Consider the following 15,929-nt stretch of genomic DNA (forward strand, 5'->3'; position numbering starts at 1 on the left):
ATTTTTGGATTTCCATGGTCATGCATGGATTTTACTCATTTTTTTACCAAGAATGAGTAGTTTTTAGTAATTTTTGACCAAGTATTGAATGTACGTCCACCAAGTAATCACTTGGGGATATGAAAGGTTAATTTGGAAGTGTTTTAGGCCTATAAAAGGCACATACCAGCCATGCATGCGGGATACAATCGAAATAGTCAAGAATTAATCTAAGTTTATAAAATGTTGAGTGTTCTCTTATTTTAGAGAGTCATATACTTGTTTTAGCTTTGGTGAAACATTTGCTTTGTCAATTTAGTCTATTAGATTGGTGATTCAAATTCACAAAGCCCCCAATTCGTGCTCGACCTAAATGTGTCATTGTGTGGATTTGTTTACTCGTGCTCGTGGTTGGTTGAATGTTCTAAATAGTAGGTCACGTTCATATAACGTGGTTGGCTATTTACATTCCTAAGGTCACGGACCACTTTATCCATTTCTAGTCTATGCCGTATAGATCGGGCCACCTATGGTCGATACCATATCATGTGGTATCAAAGCCTAAGTTGATACGGTAGGATTTCTTTCTTTCGTTTGATTTACCTTGAATCTATCGTCTACCACCACAATATTTCGTACCTTCCCCCCCTCCGATTGTTATAAAAAAAAATCAAAAAGAAAAGCTCAAAAAAAAGGGAGAGCAACCTAAAAAGACAAAAACAAAAAAAAAACAAATAAAACAAAAAAAAATTCGTTCATCACTTTACTTTGCTATTATCTTTATAAGCCAATTAGTCTTCATTTTCCTAGTTGTATCAAACTTCTTTAGACCATTCTCTAGCTACGAGTGAGTGTGAAGCGTCCACATACACATACTTGGTTGAGAAAAGAATTGACATTTATTTTTGAGTCACTAGATAAAGCATTGAGTTTCACAGGAGCTTAGATTAGAGAGTGTTGAATGAACTGAAACTATCATTGAGGACCAAAAGTGTGAGCCTATTAAGTGAGGAGTGAAACACGAGGGAAAAAATAAAGAGAGAAAAAAAGAGCGTGGCAAGAATTTGGTGAGGCTTCTATAAAAATATTTATATATATTTTACTAAATGGCAGAAAATCGAGATAAATGAGTTGTTCAAGCAAGTGATAACAACAACTCGGGACAAACGATACAAGGTGGGGTCGATGCATTCCATATGCAAGCCTTAGTGAGCCACTTCGAGAAGTTGCTTGATCGTAAAGCAGAAGGACTTCATGACTTGTTGGCAGCCGTTTTTGGTTTGTATAGCATCAGATTTTTTGCTTGTATTGGCAAGAAAAATTTGTGAAGTTTCAAGGAGCAAAATATTGCTAGGTATTGTAAGAAGATTTTTGTCACATTTTGGTTTGTTTGTGGTAGTATTTGGCAGATTTTATTAATGATTAAAACCAGTGCATTTGAATATATTTCTTATTTTTTTGGCCTATGAAAAAAAAGATGAGAATGTTGTGTGGTGTTTGTGGGTTGTTTAGATATAGCAAAAAAATATATTTTTGGCGCCATTATTTCCCTCCAAACACTGTACACAAGCATTGCAGTCTGTTTTCAGCGCCAATTCTGTCAGTTTTTAACAGAGTGGGACTAAAGGTGTTAAAAAATTAGGATTTTGGGACTACAAGTGTTGAACACGTAAAGTGTGGGACCAAAAGTGAGAATGACCCTATCTAATGGGACCAAAAGTGATATTTTGCCAATTTCAAATATCCCCATTCCATAATAAATTCACCATTTTTAAATAAATTTTCCCAAAAATAATCTCACCTATTTATCAAATACAATCAAAACGATCCCTAATGCGTAGCTAAAAGTCATCGTATAAAACTTTGAATATTGTTTTTAAAATGAACAATCCAATTTTTTGTAATTTTGTTTTAACTATTGCTTTGTATGTTTCTTGAAAAATAAAAAAATTTTATATAACATTTTTTAAATGTTTTTGAAAAAATTTCAATATCTATTGATCCGAAGCATAACCCAAACGAAAAATCCTTTGGACTGCCTTCTTTCGGCAAAGAAAAGGGAGAATATTACGTTGAAGGAGGAATCAGTTCGTCCTACAAAGGCAGTTGGCCATGACCTCCATTTCCCGCCCCATTAATCTCACTTCCTCCAACCTTTCCTCTTTCCTCCCCATCATTTCCTCAAAACCCACCAGCCCACGAACCCACATCCAGTGCAAGAATGATGAGAAGAGTAATTTGGACCAAAGGAAGCCCAAACAACCCATGAATAATCCCTCCAGGCATACAAGAAAAAAGCATTCCTATGGAACCTCCAGGAGGTCTGTTATCAAGAAAAGCTTTACACAGGAGCAGGTCGAGTTCACGGCTCCGTTTCCCAGTGACCCGGTTGTTGGGATTATTGGAGGTGGGATGTCTGGTCTTATGTGTGCTCTTTATTTGGAGAAGAGGGGCATTAAGTCCACTGTGTTTGACACGGTTCGTTACACGCTCTCTTGGACCTGTTCTTACATTTGTGGATTCTGTTGATGCTAATTTCTTCTTATTTAACGATTTTGAATGGGAAAATGATTAAAATTGGCTTGTCGAATTTGACATCAGTCTCGTGCCTAGGCTCTTCCATTTGCAATGCTGAGTCTATAATGTGTAAATTTGGGAAACAAGTCGTATTGCTGCTGTTGATGAGTTCAGTTGGCCATTTGAATGTTGGGAGCGGCTGTTGCTGAAGGAGTGTTGACTTTTGTTAGTGAATTCAATGTGTGAATTAGTAGCATCAAATTCATTTATAATAATGTCACGAGTACACTGCTTTTGACTCAACTATCTGGACTACTAGGATTGGGAAGTTTACAGAACAAGAGTCAAAGAAACCGAAGGAAAAACAAAAGAAGTATATAGCTGAGTTGAATGGTGGGAAATAAAAGAACTTGAAAGTTGCATTGCTGACATTGAACAAGAAGACATGATAGCGTTAAGTGCAACTAAAGTTTGATATAGAAATTGAGAGCATTTAGAGGTTCATTTGGTTTTGAGTTGTTATTGGGAGATGTCGTCCTTGCGTCTCTTGAACTTCCACTTGTAGAATATTTGGTACCGAAACCCAATATTTTGTACATGTGAATAATATCTATAGCTCTTTTGCACTTGGAAATGTTCAGTATCTCTTCTCTCAGTGAACTGGTTCTTATATTCGCGACAAGCTTATTACCATTCCAGGATGTCTGACTCGTTCACAGTTGACTGATTTTATCTGTAGCTTTGTATGGCTTGCTAGAAGCCTCCATGCTAATCTAAAGATTCTCCAGCAGTTGTATGCCGTAACTCTTATCCTGTTTGTAGATAGGTATATTCTCTCCATGATTATGAAGATCTCTAATTTAGTTACAATTCAAGTCTTCTTCATAACTGCCTTTCAGAAGGGCCTATTCTTATGGAAGATGATCCTTCACCTAATGAAGCTCTCCTACAAACTACTCATCTGTCAGCAGGCACCTTCATTGACAGACTTCTGCAGATTGTGTGCTAATCTGAAAATAAGAAGACAGGTTTTTGGAAAAACTTGTTATTTTAAATGAAATAACCATAAAGGTTAAGCCATGACTTAGATGTTGGTAGAGGGCATAAAATTCCTAGTAGGTGGCTGTTGGATCTATGATTTACTTAAGTATCCTAATTGCAAGTCATTAAACATTGTTCAGGGGCCTCTCATGATTGTTAAATGCACTTCCCCAGTGTTCCCACTCTCTTCTTGGGGATGGTATTAGGCTCTTGGAAAGGTGTAGGGTTGATCAATTGTTTGAACTGGCATTCCCTTTTTTGGATCTTGAGAAACGTTCTGTGTGGACTCCGCATTCCATGTTGGGTTGTTGGCATGATCTTGATAATTTTTGTATCCGAGAGATAAAGAGTCCTAATAGCAGTCAATCCCCATTTCTGAGCATGTTCTTTCCATTAGCTGGATTCACTTCTCTGTTTGCTTGATTTGGTACTTCCCACTGTGGTAACATGTATTCTATAATCTTAAATTCCTTATTGACTTATTTGTATTATCATCAGTGTGAAGCCTTTACCTATCCTTCATGCTCTAGTCCGAACTGTTATGGATTAAGTTTTTTCTTAAAAGCAATTATGCCCGAGCAGAATTGGTCCATTAAATATAACAAAAGGCTTATGGTAGTGCTAACTAGAGACAAACATTCTTCACTAAGTTACGAAGAAGTGGTTGAGCATGTGCCTCTAGAGAAAGATGAAAATGTGAAAATTGTGCGGGACATGGAGCTCAATTGTGTATATAAGATCATATGGTGTGTTTATGTAGATCCAAGACTTCGCGCCTCTACGCTTTCCCTTCTTTCACTCCGGGCCTGAAAATACGCTTTGACTCACAGTGATGGTCAGGTCATGAATAGCCTGCAAGACTAATGTAGAGTACATGAAACTCCTCATAATCATGATTAAGTTGAGGAATATTGTGTTGGTTGCTACAGCAGAACCTTTCCCAAACTTGAAAATTGAACTCATTTCCACTGAACAAAGCTTAATGTTTGGATACAATTTTTGTTCATTTCAGAAATCTACAAAAACATTTCTGAAAAACAAATGCTAAGTTTCCAGATGTTTTCTGGAAATTCTTGGATGGTTTTGTTGTAGATGGCCTAGAAAAATTTTGTGTTGGAGTTGTATTTCAAAATGCGGTTAATGTTTAGATTTGTTTTCGGTTGTTTTTGGAAAATACTTTTAATTGATTGATGGTGTCACATCAAGCTTCTAATAATTGGAAGATAGATATATGTTTAGTTGATCTAATTATTTAAATGTAAAGATGATAATAAAAATAAATATTAAGTGGAATATATATTATAGATATGTGTATGTGTGTTTAGTAGGTAATGATTAGGAGTTGCACAATACTTTTTGGAGAAGATATTTAAAAAATGTGCAATATATTTGGGTTTGTTTTTAAGTTAAAAAACAACTACAAAATGAAACCAAACATACCAAAACAAGCATATCCACTTGTTTAAACATCTTTTCCAATCTTTGAACCCCTTTCTGCAAATACTTTCAAAAATCTCAAGCATTAGTATATGTACATGAAGATATGTGTACAGATATTCTAGTTATTATATATTTTTATACATAAAAATTAAAGACATATTTACATCTTCTAATCATTAAAATGTTTGATGATGCCACGAATCAATTGAATATATTATTCAAAATTAACTAAATCACAAATCAATCACTAACACGTGCTCCAAATCTTTGTAAAATACCCTTTGTCAGAACAACGAACATGAACACATCCAGAAAGCCTTCCAAACACAGCCACAAACTTCTGACCCTTCTTTGAAAGACACTAAACAATCTTCAGTAAGTTGATTTTACTCATTGAACCAGGTGATAAATAATGTAGATGAATGCCATGTGAATATAATGTTGTTTCTGTACATTTGGCTGACCTATCTCTATGATCTCATGGAAGTGCCACTTTTGGAGTTCAACGAGCTTGATGACTTCAGAGGTTGAGATCTTACACTATTTTGGTGAAGCTGATGTATTGTTGGAGTTGGCATAAACAACTTTTTCACCCATTGTAAACTCTGCATGGAAGTGTAGATGCCATGAAGGGATGTGGCTCAAAGCTCTATACCCATTTTCCCTAATCCTTTTGTTTTGGAGTTGGTAGAAGTCAACAAATAGGACTGTAGAGATAAGGCCATATCACCTAGCTACATGAAACTGTTTGTAATATCAACTTGGACAGGCGAACAGATGAGTATATCAAGTGGAATGGGAGTCTTAATTAAAAATTTCTCCAATGTTTTGTTGGCTAGTCTCCTATACAGCGAAAATAAACTGGGGAACTAAGAAATGGTCCCAGAAGTTCATTTTGAAGCTCCATGCACTATCTTTAAAAATTAGAGTATACTCAGTATAGGTACCCAATTATGTGATCTATGAATCATATCCTGAAGAAAGGCATTTGGTTAGTGCTTTAATTGGTAAATTTGGGTAATGCAGAACAACATGGTGATTGAACATTAACGTGACAGCAAATGGGGGTATTGAGCAAGATGTAGAAACCACTTGGGGGAATTTTCCATTTTTAGAAGACTGGGCATTCTGTTTTCTTTTCATTCCTTTGTTATAGAATTGAAATGGGGAAATTGGGATAACATTTGTAGAGCATTATCTAATTTTTCTTGAGTGGAATTGTTCTTTGAGGATGAGAAGTTGCAGTTAGTTGCTTTTAATAGAAACAACGCATCAGAACATTGGAGATAAGTTCATTAATAACTGTTTTTGATTGCTTTTATGGACACTCCAAATTGTGATACTTGTGTTATTTTGGTTTATATTTTTGTAATGAGATGGGGATAAGTATGACGGAATAGATTGTTGATGTAAAGTCACTACAATGATCCAGAAAACTGACTTCTTCAGGCTAATTAAAGCAGTTTTACTTTCTTACCGCAGCTTCTGGAAAGGTTTTAAATAGAAGCTTTTACTAGAATATGATGTGTACTTATGCCAGATCAAGGGATTAGGCTTTGAAAATTCAGCAACTTGGCTTAGTGAAAGGCAGACATGTATTAGAAGCTTGACTCCTGCTGGCACTATACTGCATCAGGATAGCTTGTTTAGGCTGAATTGTTGCTTGTGGAAATAATCCAAGAGCACTGAAAACTTTTCAAACTGCACAATGCTTCGTACAGAGCATACAATGTTTGGTTTCTTTGACAGGCTTTGACATAAGGTTATTACTTTAAGAAAGTGGGTCAGGAAGGGTAAATGGAATTACTTTAATTTTGTTTATGTTTTATATTTTTCCATGACCCCATGGAAAGTAAATATACATATGAGTAAGATAGTGATTTATTTCAGATTCATTTAATCTCATGAGGCTCTATGGAAGGTGAATTTTCTTGTCTAAACCATTTTTCTTCTGATGTCAGGAAATAATGTTGGAAAGCATCTTAAGAATCTGTGTACAGTTTGAAAATCAATTTACAAGAGCTTCTTAAATAACTGAAATAGCCTCTGTCTTAAATAGATGGAAGCAAGTGCTCATGTATTACTATGTAATGGTGGATAACTTGTTTTTTCTTTATATTGGAGAAAGGTCTTTTATTTGTTCCAATTTGTCAAATTTATCCTTGATTATGACTTTACTAACTGTAATATTATAATCACGGATAAATCTTCAATATAATTTGATCTGGAGTTTTCTTAAGGATTGAACTCAAATACTAGTACATGATGAACTCAAAACAATTTATTCTGCTTTTCGCATTAGGGAATTCACGGATTAGGAGGAAGAATGGGAACTAGAATAATTGATCCTCAGCCCTTAATATTTGACCATGCTGCCCAGTTCTTCACAGTTACTGACCCTAATTTGGCTGAGCTGGTTGACCTCTGGTCCAAGAAGGGTCTTGTTCGTCAGTGGCATGGTGAAATTGGAGAGCTTGAAGCTGGTGGGCATTTTGTTCCATTTCCTCCTTCACCTCCAAGATATATTGGTGTTAATGGAATGCGTCCTCTTGCTGAATCCATACTGTCTGAGGTCAATTTCTACAGCTCATAATTTTTATGGAAAACATCCAGCTATGTGTTTATATATGTTGGCTGAACAAGTAATAACTGTCCTCTTTTATGACCTTATATGTGTTTTTGATGGACAACTACTAGATAATGGAAAAGGTATTCTGAAGGCAAATTAGAATTACATTATAGGGAGTTCACATTTTTGTCAAAACATCAAATCTAAAAGTGATGCTTTTGCTGTGTCATCAGCTTTTTGGATGTTTTGTTTCTTGCCTCTTTAAGAATTCTTTTCCTCTTTCACTTTTTCTTTTGTTAAAAAAAAACGTACCCTAGTGGGTGTGGGTATATGTAATTGTAGAAAATTTTCAACCCTTCGCTTGAAAGAGTAGATGTTATGCCTGAAAAAGCTTTTACTTTCAGAGTACCATTTCTATCAGTTGCTTATATTTTTTACTAAAGCATTTTATTGCATAAGAGCCCAAACATCTTTACTCTGCACTTTTTTATGTTATTGGTTGGATTATAATTTGAAAGTTGGTTGAGCTCCTAGTTTGACCTACTTTATAATGTATTAGTGTCCTCATGTCTGTTGATATGTGCTTTATTATATGGTAGAAATTGACATGCGCAGACTTCTATGGTGAATGTGGTGCGCCCTTGCTGGATTAGTAAATTGGAGCCATATAATGGGAAGTGGTACTTGAGTGAGAAGGGGAAGCCCTGTGGACATTTTGATGCAATTGTTATTGCCCATAATGGTATGCACCTCCTTCAGGCTGTTTGATGATTTAGTTTGCATGTCTTAGCATAAGGACATTGATTCTCGTAATCTTTCTGGAAATTTTACTTTTTAGAATATATATAAGTATATGAATCTATTGTTTTTGATATATTTAAGAAGGCAGCTATGAATCTCTTGAATAAACATTACCTTCCATGTTATAAGTAATTTATGGAACTACTTAATTTTCATAGTGCATGAAAATCCTCCATCCCCAAAGACTACTTATTTTGATCAAGTATGAGAATGGTTATGTTTGGTAAGGCCCATGATCACCAAAGTATGCTTTCAATCTTTTGAACAATTTTAGTGGATACTTTCAGTTAAACATTTATACTCAGTGGTTTATTTAAGTGATTTTACTGTGGAAGGCTAGGATGAATTTCAGCATCAGTAAGGCAATATTGAAAATTTAGAAATCAAAGCAATCAGTAAATCTGTATCAGAAAACCTCATCTTAATCTGACTAGTCTCCAAGTCCAGAGTCTCCGTGCTGATGCCAGTCATGCATCTATTTGGTATAAAACAATGGCTGCTCATGGCTTTCTCTTTATGCTTTCAATCAACTGTTGATGGATGTTGCGTGAAATAGAAATTCGATAATAACTCATCCTGCATCCTTCATGCAGAGCCTGTTTTATCCCTACTGGAGTTTAGTGAAATAACAAATAGTCATTGCTGTGTATTCTACTTATTGTATCCTAGATCATTACTATGGTTTAATCAGTCGTACCTTTTGCTTCACGACTTATTTTTGGAGCTTTTACATGGATAACAGTTCCTGAATAAAGAAAAAAGATCTGTGTTGTACATGCTATCTTATTATATGCCACACCAGGAAAATGTGCAAATCGATTGCTTGCATCATCAGGGTTACCACTAATTGCTAGACAAATGAAGGTACTTTGACTCACTTCCTGGTTCTACTAACCTTAATAGCTTCTTCATTTGTCTATTTCTGTAAACATTTACCATCTCATGTATACAGAGGCTTCACTTGAGTTCTATATGGGCTCTTCTGGCAGCATTTGAGGATCCTCTTCCCATGACATCCATAGAGTCTGCAATCCCTTTTGAAGGAGCATTTGTTAAAGGAGTTGATTCTCTCTCATGGATGGCAAATAATACGGCGAAACTTTCTGGTTTGCAAAGCAACGGTCCTCAGTGTTGGACCTTTTTCAGCACAGCAGCTTTTGGGAAGCAGAATAAAGTCCCTCAGGTCAGTTATATAATTTGTCTCCATCACATCATATGTTTGTTACCTTGGGAAAAATCTTATCATTGTTTTGATCTTATCAAAGTGTAACTGAAGGTATTAAAAGGATTTCCTTTTCTGGTGGACAATGGAGTACTATATGTTGGTGGCAGTAGCGGAATTTATTAAATATGCCATAATTATGTCAATTAACCCACGAAGAACACAACTTTGTCAGGCTTCATTATGCACTCAGCACCTATGAATAAAAAACTTTTAGAATACTTGGATTTCTGACACAGAAGGCTACATCTTAAAGCTAATTTTACGAGTCTCTCCTTCCAAGTACATATTTCTTGAACCTATTACAAATGAAAAGACATAGTCCTTAAGAAACAGGGATAAATGCATTGCAAATCCCCTGATCTATAATCTATTTACACAAATTTTCCCTTCCCTGCCTTTTGCGTAATTTTGGCAGCCACAAAGTACCCCTACTTTGTGTAAAATTTTCGAAAAGTAGGATGGTTTGTGTAAATGATGTTGATGTTTCTCGTGGGTGTATTTGGGTGTATCTGGTGGTGGGTGGTGGTGGGTGTATATGTAATTTTCTAATAATGGGTGGTTTCTGTAAATAGACCATAGTTTAGTGGGTGTTAATGTAATTCTCCCTGATAAATATATGAACATCAATATGACAACTTTAACCTCTAATTGGTGGGATAACTCAATCTCTTACTTTTTGAAACTGTAATAGTTGGGTTGAAGCACAGCCATTTCTTGGCAAACATTTTTGTTAGATTCATGATGTTTATCTCAGGTGCTGGCAGCATGGCACAACTTTGAATTATTATTTAAAGCCATTCAGACGGAGAAAGAATTTTTGGATCTTAGATTTGGAGGGCTCATCTGGACCCAGTAAACCAGCAGATAAACTTCAAACATGAGCAGAAAACAGGGAATGTTAATTGTGTTTTAAAGCCAACAGACAAAGCATTATTTCCAAATTGGTCTATTAAGTATCGAAAGCTTAAAAATGAGTATAAATGGGATATGTAGAGCATATGAGCTTCTGAGTAGATCCATGTGTATAACTTTCTTATTCTTAGTTTGGTGTTTGTCAGGAAAGTGTTCCTTCTATTACAGCAGAAAAGGTGAAGGAAGCCATGCTTGAAGGTGTTGAGATTGCTTTAGGACTGCGAAAGGACTCACTTAAAAGACCATTCTACAGTCGATTACAGTTATGGTATGTAGGAACAAGCGCATATATTAGTTTTACATGCGTATAAGTTCATGAAATACGAATCAGCCTCTCATGCCCTTTTTCTTCTTTTTGCTTTTATTCCCTCCATCTGAGAATTAGAGCTCCCATTTGAATTGGCGACAAAAATTTAGACGAGTGAAAAAGTGAACTCTCCATAAAAGTAATAGTTGATAGATAGTGGTGTCACATCATTGTTATCTCTATCTTTACAGTTATGAGGAATGCATAACTTAAGACGGTTTTAGTTGTTCAACTTTTTTGTGATGACTAAAATAACCCTATTACAAGGTCTACGTGTAATTTGATATGACAATAAGCAATTTCCTAGATGTCATTCTATTAGACCTTTAATTGGAATCTAAATAAATCTAATCACTTAATGCAAAGTATTCATGCATTACAATGCTATCATATTATTTTTCCAACAGTAAGTAATTTAATTTCCAAACTGTTGGATTTTAATTGGATGCTAAATTAAGAACATAATTAGTTAACAATGGGGATGGTTATTCCATCTGAGTTTCATTTCTTAGAACGTGGTTCACCAATTTAGATTGTTGTCCAGAACTCGTTGAATAACATGATTAGAAAAATGAATATGAAATAAGGAGACTGTTGCTTGAAAATAAAATTACGAGTAGCTTGGCAGTGGTCATAAGTTAAATAATTTTAGTATATAGAGTAATTTTAGTGGTGATTTTCTCATAACAAATATAGAAATGAAAAAAATAAACTTTGTACAGAGAATGAATCATAATACTTGAAAGTTCTATAAGAGGGGAAAAGCAAAATCTATGTAAATATCAGCTTTTAACATAGAATAGAAGTTCAAAAATTCAATAGAACATAGGAAAAATCACAAGGTAGTTATTAGGGTAAATTTTGTTGAAAATTAATTTCTTAGTGATTTTTTGTTTTTGCCTTGTATATTTTTCTATCAGAAATAAGAGTATTGGATCATACTCTGATCATGACTTGATGCTTATGTACCTTTCAGCTTAAAGTCTTTTTTTTAACTATATTACTTAATGAATAACTTGTAGATATATATAAATATATATATGTACACATCACAAGTTTTTTTTTTTTTCCGAATAATACATATTTACACTATTATAAACATGAGAATGATGTAAAAAAATTCTTGAAATTTGTTATGCATATATTGTAGCATTACTTAATGAATACTGAATAGTCAAAAAGGAGGGCATAATTGGGCCTTTTTTTATTTTCAGGATTACTACTTAAATATTATTTTACATGTCCTTTATTTCCCAAATTCTTTTTTCAGAATTAGTACTATTTCTTCTTTGTATCACAAACCTTTGAATTAATTTAAATTTTCAAATAAAAATGAGAAGGTACATCTGAAAATAGAATTTCCATTTTGGGAACCTCAAACTGTTTTGCGACTCAGAACTGAAGTCGGAACAATAAATTTGTGGCTGGAGGGGTATCAAAGAAGAAAAATGGCTTTCCACTAGTAACAGTTTATTCAGATACAGGTACCCTTACTAGATTTATGTAGTGATTAGATTAGATTTTTTTTACTTACCTTCTTCATGTTTACGTGATTTTTAAAGTGATTCTTGAATTCTAACATTAATTATTCTGAGATGAAAACATGTTTGATCTGAATATACTCTCATGCAATGTGTTCCTTCAAATGCAGATTTTCTGTTTTTTTTAGTTGTTGCAATAGCTTGAATGAATTGTTTTACAACCTACAGGGGTGCAGCTCTTCCCACTAATTCACCTGGCATTCCCTGCATATTCGATTCTCGTGGAAGAGCTGGCATATGTGGTGATTGGCTGTTGGGATCGAGCTTAGAAGCTGCAGCCTTAAGTGGCATGGCTCTCGCTAATCATGCAAGTGCTCTAGTTTTTTCTCTCTTCTGCTTGTGGGTTTCTGCATATGAAATTTGATACTAATGTTAGTGCTAGAGAAAACTTGAATTACTGTTCAAAGTCCTAATTTGAACTGAACCATGATGTTCGGCTAGGCACTGGTAAAGATGATTTGTTTGTAAAAGCATGAAAATATATCTGATTTAATAATATGAGACCAACATTATTGCTGTTTTCATGCAGATAGCTGATTACCTCCAAAGTGGTGGAACATGCCCAGATGAGTTTGCTGTTGGTTTGCACAATGAATTTCAACCACTTAAGGGACATGATATTGGACAGTTTCCTGGATTGGATTCTGAAGGACAGATAAACAAGGCTTATGATATACAGCTTACCATGTGAATCTGCATCCAGCTATAAACAACTTTTGCAACTGCTCAGTAAGTTTTTGTTTGTATATTGTTCTTGTGAGTTAATGTTATTCTCTCTTCTCCTCTGAAAAACTAAACCAAAAGAAACTTTGTTTATGAAGTCCTATCTAATACAACTTCTGATCTGTCTTACATTCTTTCCGCAGCACAATTAGTTTGTGCAAGATAGTCCAAGGATGCTTCATGTTAAAAATGTGAAATGAGACAACAGTGTTAAAGGTGTTCCCACCGTCGCTTCAGTTTCATCAGAAAAAACATTTAAGCAAATATATTTATGCTGATATGGTTTTCTTCCTCGTGGACTTCTGTTAAGGTACTACTCTCCACATAAACTCTGCTTGTCGTTATGTATCCCTTTATTTGCTATGCGACAATAGGTGCTTATTGTTCTGGTGCCTCTCCATATACAGGCAAAACAGAACATTCGATCTATGAGCGTGCTGCCTTCTGAGTTCCATGTTAAACTATTTCCAAGTTGCTAAAAGCGTTTATTACTTACACCTGTGAGCCCATTCTGAGGAGAGCTAGTAAGTCAATTTTATTAGTGCCTTGATGGTACTTCACCTCGGCATGAAAAAGACATTAGTATTAGATTTGAATGACTATTGATCTCTTATTTGCTCCCAATGATGTAAGGCAAATGTTGTGGAGAGATTTACGCCCTGTACGAATAGCTCTTTATATATGTAGTGTCTCTTGCTTAATGATTTTCAATTGCACAATCAATTCAAACATAGTTAATTGTGCTGGTTAAATTCACTGGCATATTTGGTTCAAGCAAAACGCTCCTATCCAGCCTATGCTTTATTGTGGTGCCCCTCCTGACCTTCAGTGTTTATATTAATAGCAATTCTGGATTTATTCTGTGAGTTTATCTTTTTAATATGGCTATAATGATGTTTTTCTGTTGGCTTTGAGAGTCAGCATTTTCCCTTGCTCGGAATAATCTCCATACACTGTAACTTCGTGAGAAGATAAGCAAGTAGAAGAGCTGATCATCAGCCTATATTTTCTGTTGATATCTTTGGATAAGTAGCAGACAGCAGTACATTCTGCATTTGGTTACTTGTGTTACTGGAGAACTTTGATACTAAAGTTTCTAACCTCTATACTGAATAGCAGTTTGAGTATGAGGCTTGGACAGTGTGATTGAGACAGGGCACTCTTCTATTCTTTAAGGGAGTTAAGGATGCGACCTTGCCCAGAATAGGAAACAATAAAGTTGCAAACAAATATGTTGTTGCCAGTCAAATTTCATTCAACAATCACCTCATTTGAAAGTTTAAGTGAATAAAAAAAGAATTATTTAATATTAAATATCGTAAAACCTTACCTCTTCTTTACTTGTTGATGTGAAATGAACTCAAGTGCGTGGAGGAACACATAATTTCAGGAGCACAAACAATATAAATTTCATTCATAATCTATAATGTACATTGGTCTCTATTTTAAATACAAAGAAGAAGGCGATTGAAATAGAAATCAAACTAACTCGTGCACTAACTAACATCTATCACACATCAGCTCTAAGTGGCTGCCACATCAAGCCCAGTCGTCAACTAATAAAGGTGTGAAAGGAAAAACAAAAGAAAGAAAACGTAATTGAAGAAACACGCTTCTTCTTCGTTTGAAGCAGCACCAGCGTCTGTAATGTGCTCTGTTGCTTGCTGAGTCCGTTGCTGCACCAAGCTCAACCAGGGTGCCATTCACGTACAGTGGCAACACCCCCCACCCCCCCAAGTTGGACTTGGGAAATCCAAGAACAATCCCAACTTGCCCAATAAAGCAGAGGAGGAACTAGGAAGAAGCTTGGTGAATAAGTCCGCCAGTTGATCATGACTTCGAACAAAAACAGAAAGAAGAAGCCAGCTTTGTAGCAATTACGCACGATGTGACAATCAATATCAAGGTGTTTTTTCTGCTCATGAAACACCGAGTTAGCCATTATATGAATAGCGACATGATTGCCGCAATGAAAAGGAGTGGGACCTTATAAACTAACACCAAAATCACGAAGGAGGTAAGAAATCCATTGCAATTCGCAGGTAGTCGCAGCCATACTGCGGTATTCTACTTTTGCAGATGAGCGAGAGACTGTACATTGCTTGTTGGTTTTCCATGAGATAAGTGCTAGTCCAAGGAAGATGGCAAAACCTATGCCAAGGCATCCTTTCAGATATCGAACCAAATGTAAAGCAACATGCCGATGGGAACGACAAGGACGTTGCAAGAATTGACTCAATTGCTAGACACCATGGGAGATGTTAGGCCGTGTGAAATAGAGGTACAACAAGCGCCCTACTACACGACGGTAAGGCTCTGGATCAACAAGAGGAACATCAGAATCATAGCACAACTTAATACCAAGAGGTAGAGGGGTCGCTGCGGATTTGCCGTGTTACAGACCACAATCAGTGATAATGTCCAGTATATACTTCGACTAAGTAAGCGAAGTTCCAAGTTCTGAACGGGCAATCTGAAGCCCCAGGAAATAACTAGGACCACCTAGATCCTTGATGGTAAAGAGGCTATGGAGATGAGCTTTTACCTCTGAAATGAGAGCAAGAGAAGGTGCTATGATGAGCACATCATCAACGTAGACCAGTAACCCAATAAATCCAGAATCCAAGCGCTTAAAGAATAGAAAATGGTCATGCCTCGATTGCTAAAAACCAAAATCTCCAAGGCTTCGAGTGAACTCCAAATTCCATGGGCGCGAAGCCTGCTTCAACCCATATATGGAACGCTGAAGAAGACAGGCATGACCAGGAGGAACCGTGTAGCCCTTAGGTGCAGCCATGTAAAGCTCCTCATCAATATGCCCATGAAGGAAGGCGTTATTGATGTCAATTTGGTGGCAAGAGCCAGAAACAAGCG

General features: G+C 35.8%; 1 protein-coding gene across 3 annotated transcripts; it reads left to right on the forward strand.

Annotated features, from left to right (window-relative positions):
• Positions 1-1,998: 1,998 nt before the first annotated feature.
• Positions 1,999-13,759, forward strand: LOC105172267 (FAD/NAD(P)-binding oxidoreductase family protein). 3 transcript variants are annotated; one of them, XR_016067892.1, is made up of 10 exons: positions 1,999-2,457; positions 7,280-7,549; positions 8,162-8,288; positions 9,150-9,211; positions 9,300-9,530; positions 10,631-10,752; positions 12,501-12,643; positions 12,866-13,061; positions 13,199-13,365; positions 13,463-13,759. XR_016067892.1 is itself a non-coding variant. In XM_088886024.1 (9 exons), exons 1-8 carry the CDS (start codon positions 2,092-2,094, stop codon positions 13,021-13,023), a joined length of 1,479 nt encoding a protein of 492 aa, XP_088742150.1. In that variant the 5' UTR covers positions 1,999-2,091; the 3' UTR covers positions 13,024-13,061; positions 13,199-13,366. The 3 variants fall into 3 exon arrangements, 1 of the variants encoding a protein (XP_088742150.1); XR_016067893.1 differs by having other exon boundaries at positions 2,135-2,386; XM_088886024.1 differs by lacking the exon at positions 13,463-13,759 and having other exon boundaries at positions 13,199-13,366.
• Positions 13,760-15,929: the final 2,170 nt, after the last annotated feature.

The sequence above is a fragment of the Sesamum indicum genome, linkage group LG10 (genome assembly GCF_026168435.1).
Source record: "Sesamum indicum cultivar Baizhima isolate 11 linkage group LG10, ASM2616843v1, whole genome shotgun sequence".
Classification (NCBI taxonomy): Eukaryota; Viridiplantae; Streptophyta; class Magnoliopsida; order Lamiales; family Pedaliaceae; genus Sesamum; species Sesamum indicum.

Bases quoted from the DNA above. Each gene is read 5' to 3' on its own strand.
- LOC105172267 (XM_088886024.1), top strand. From the start codon at position 2,092: ATGACCTCCATTTCCCGCCCCATTAATCTCACTTCCTCCAACCTTTCC. The intron at 9,531-10,630 runs GTCAGTTATATA...GGTGTTTGTCAG, and splicing joins AGCAGAATAAAGTCCCTCAG to GAAAGTGTTCCTTCTATTAC. The intron at 10,753-12,500 runs GTATGTAGGAAC...TACAACCTACAG, and splicing joins TACAGTCGATTACAGTTATG to GGGTGCAGCTCTTCCCACTA.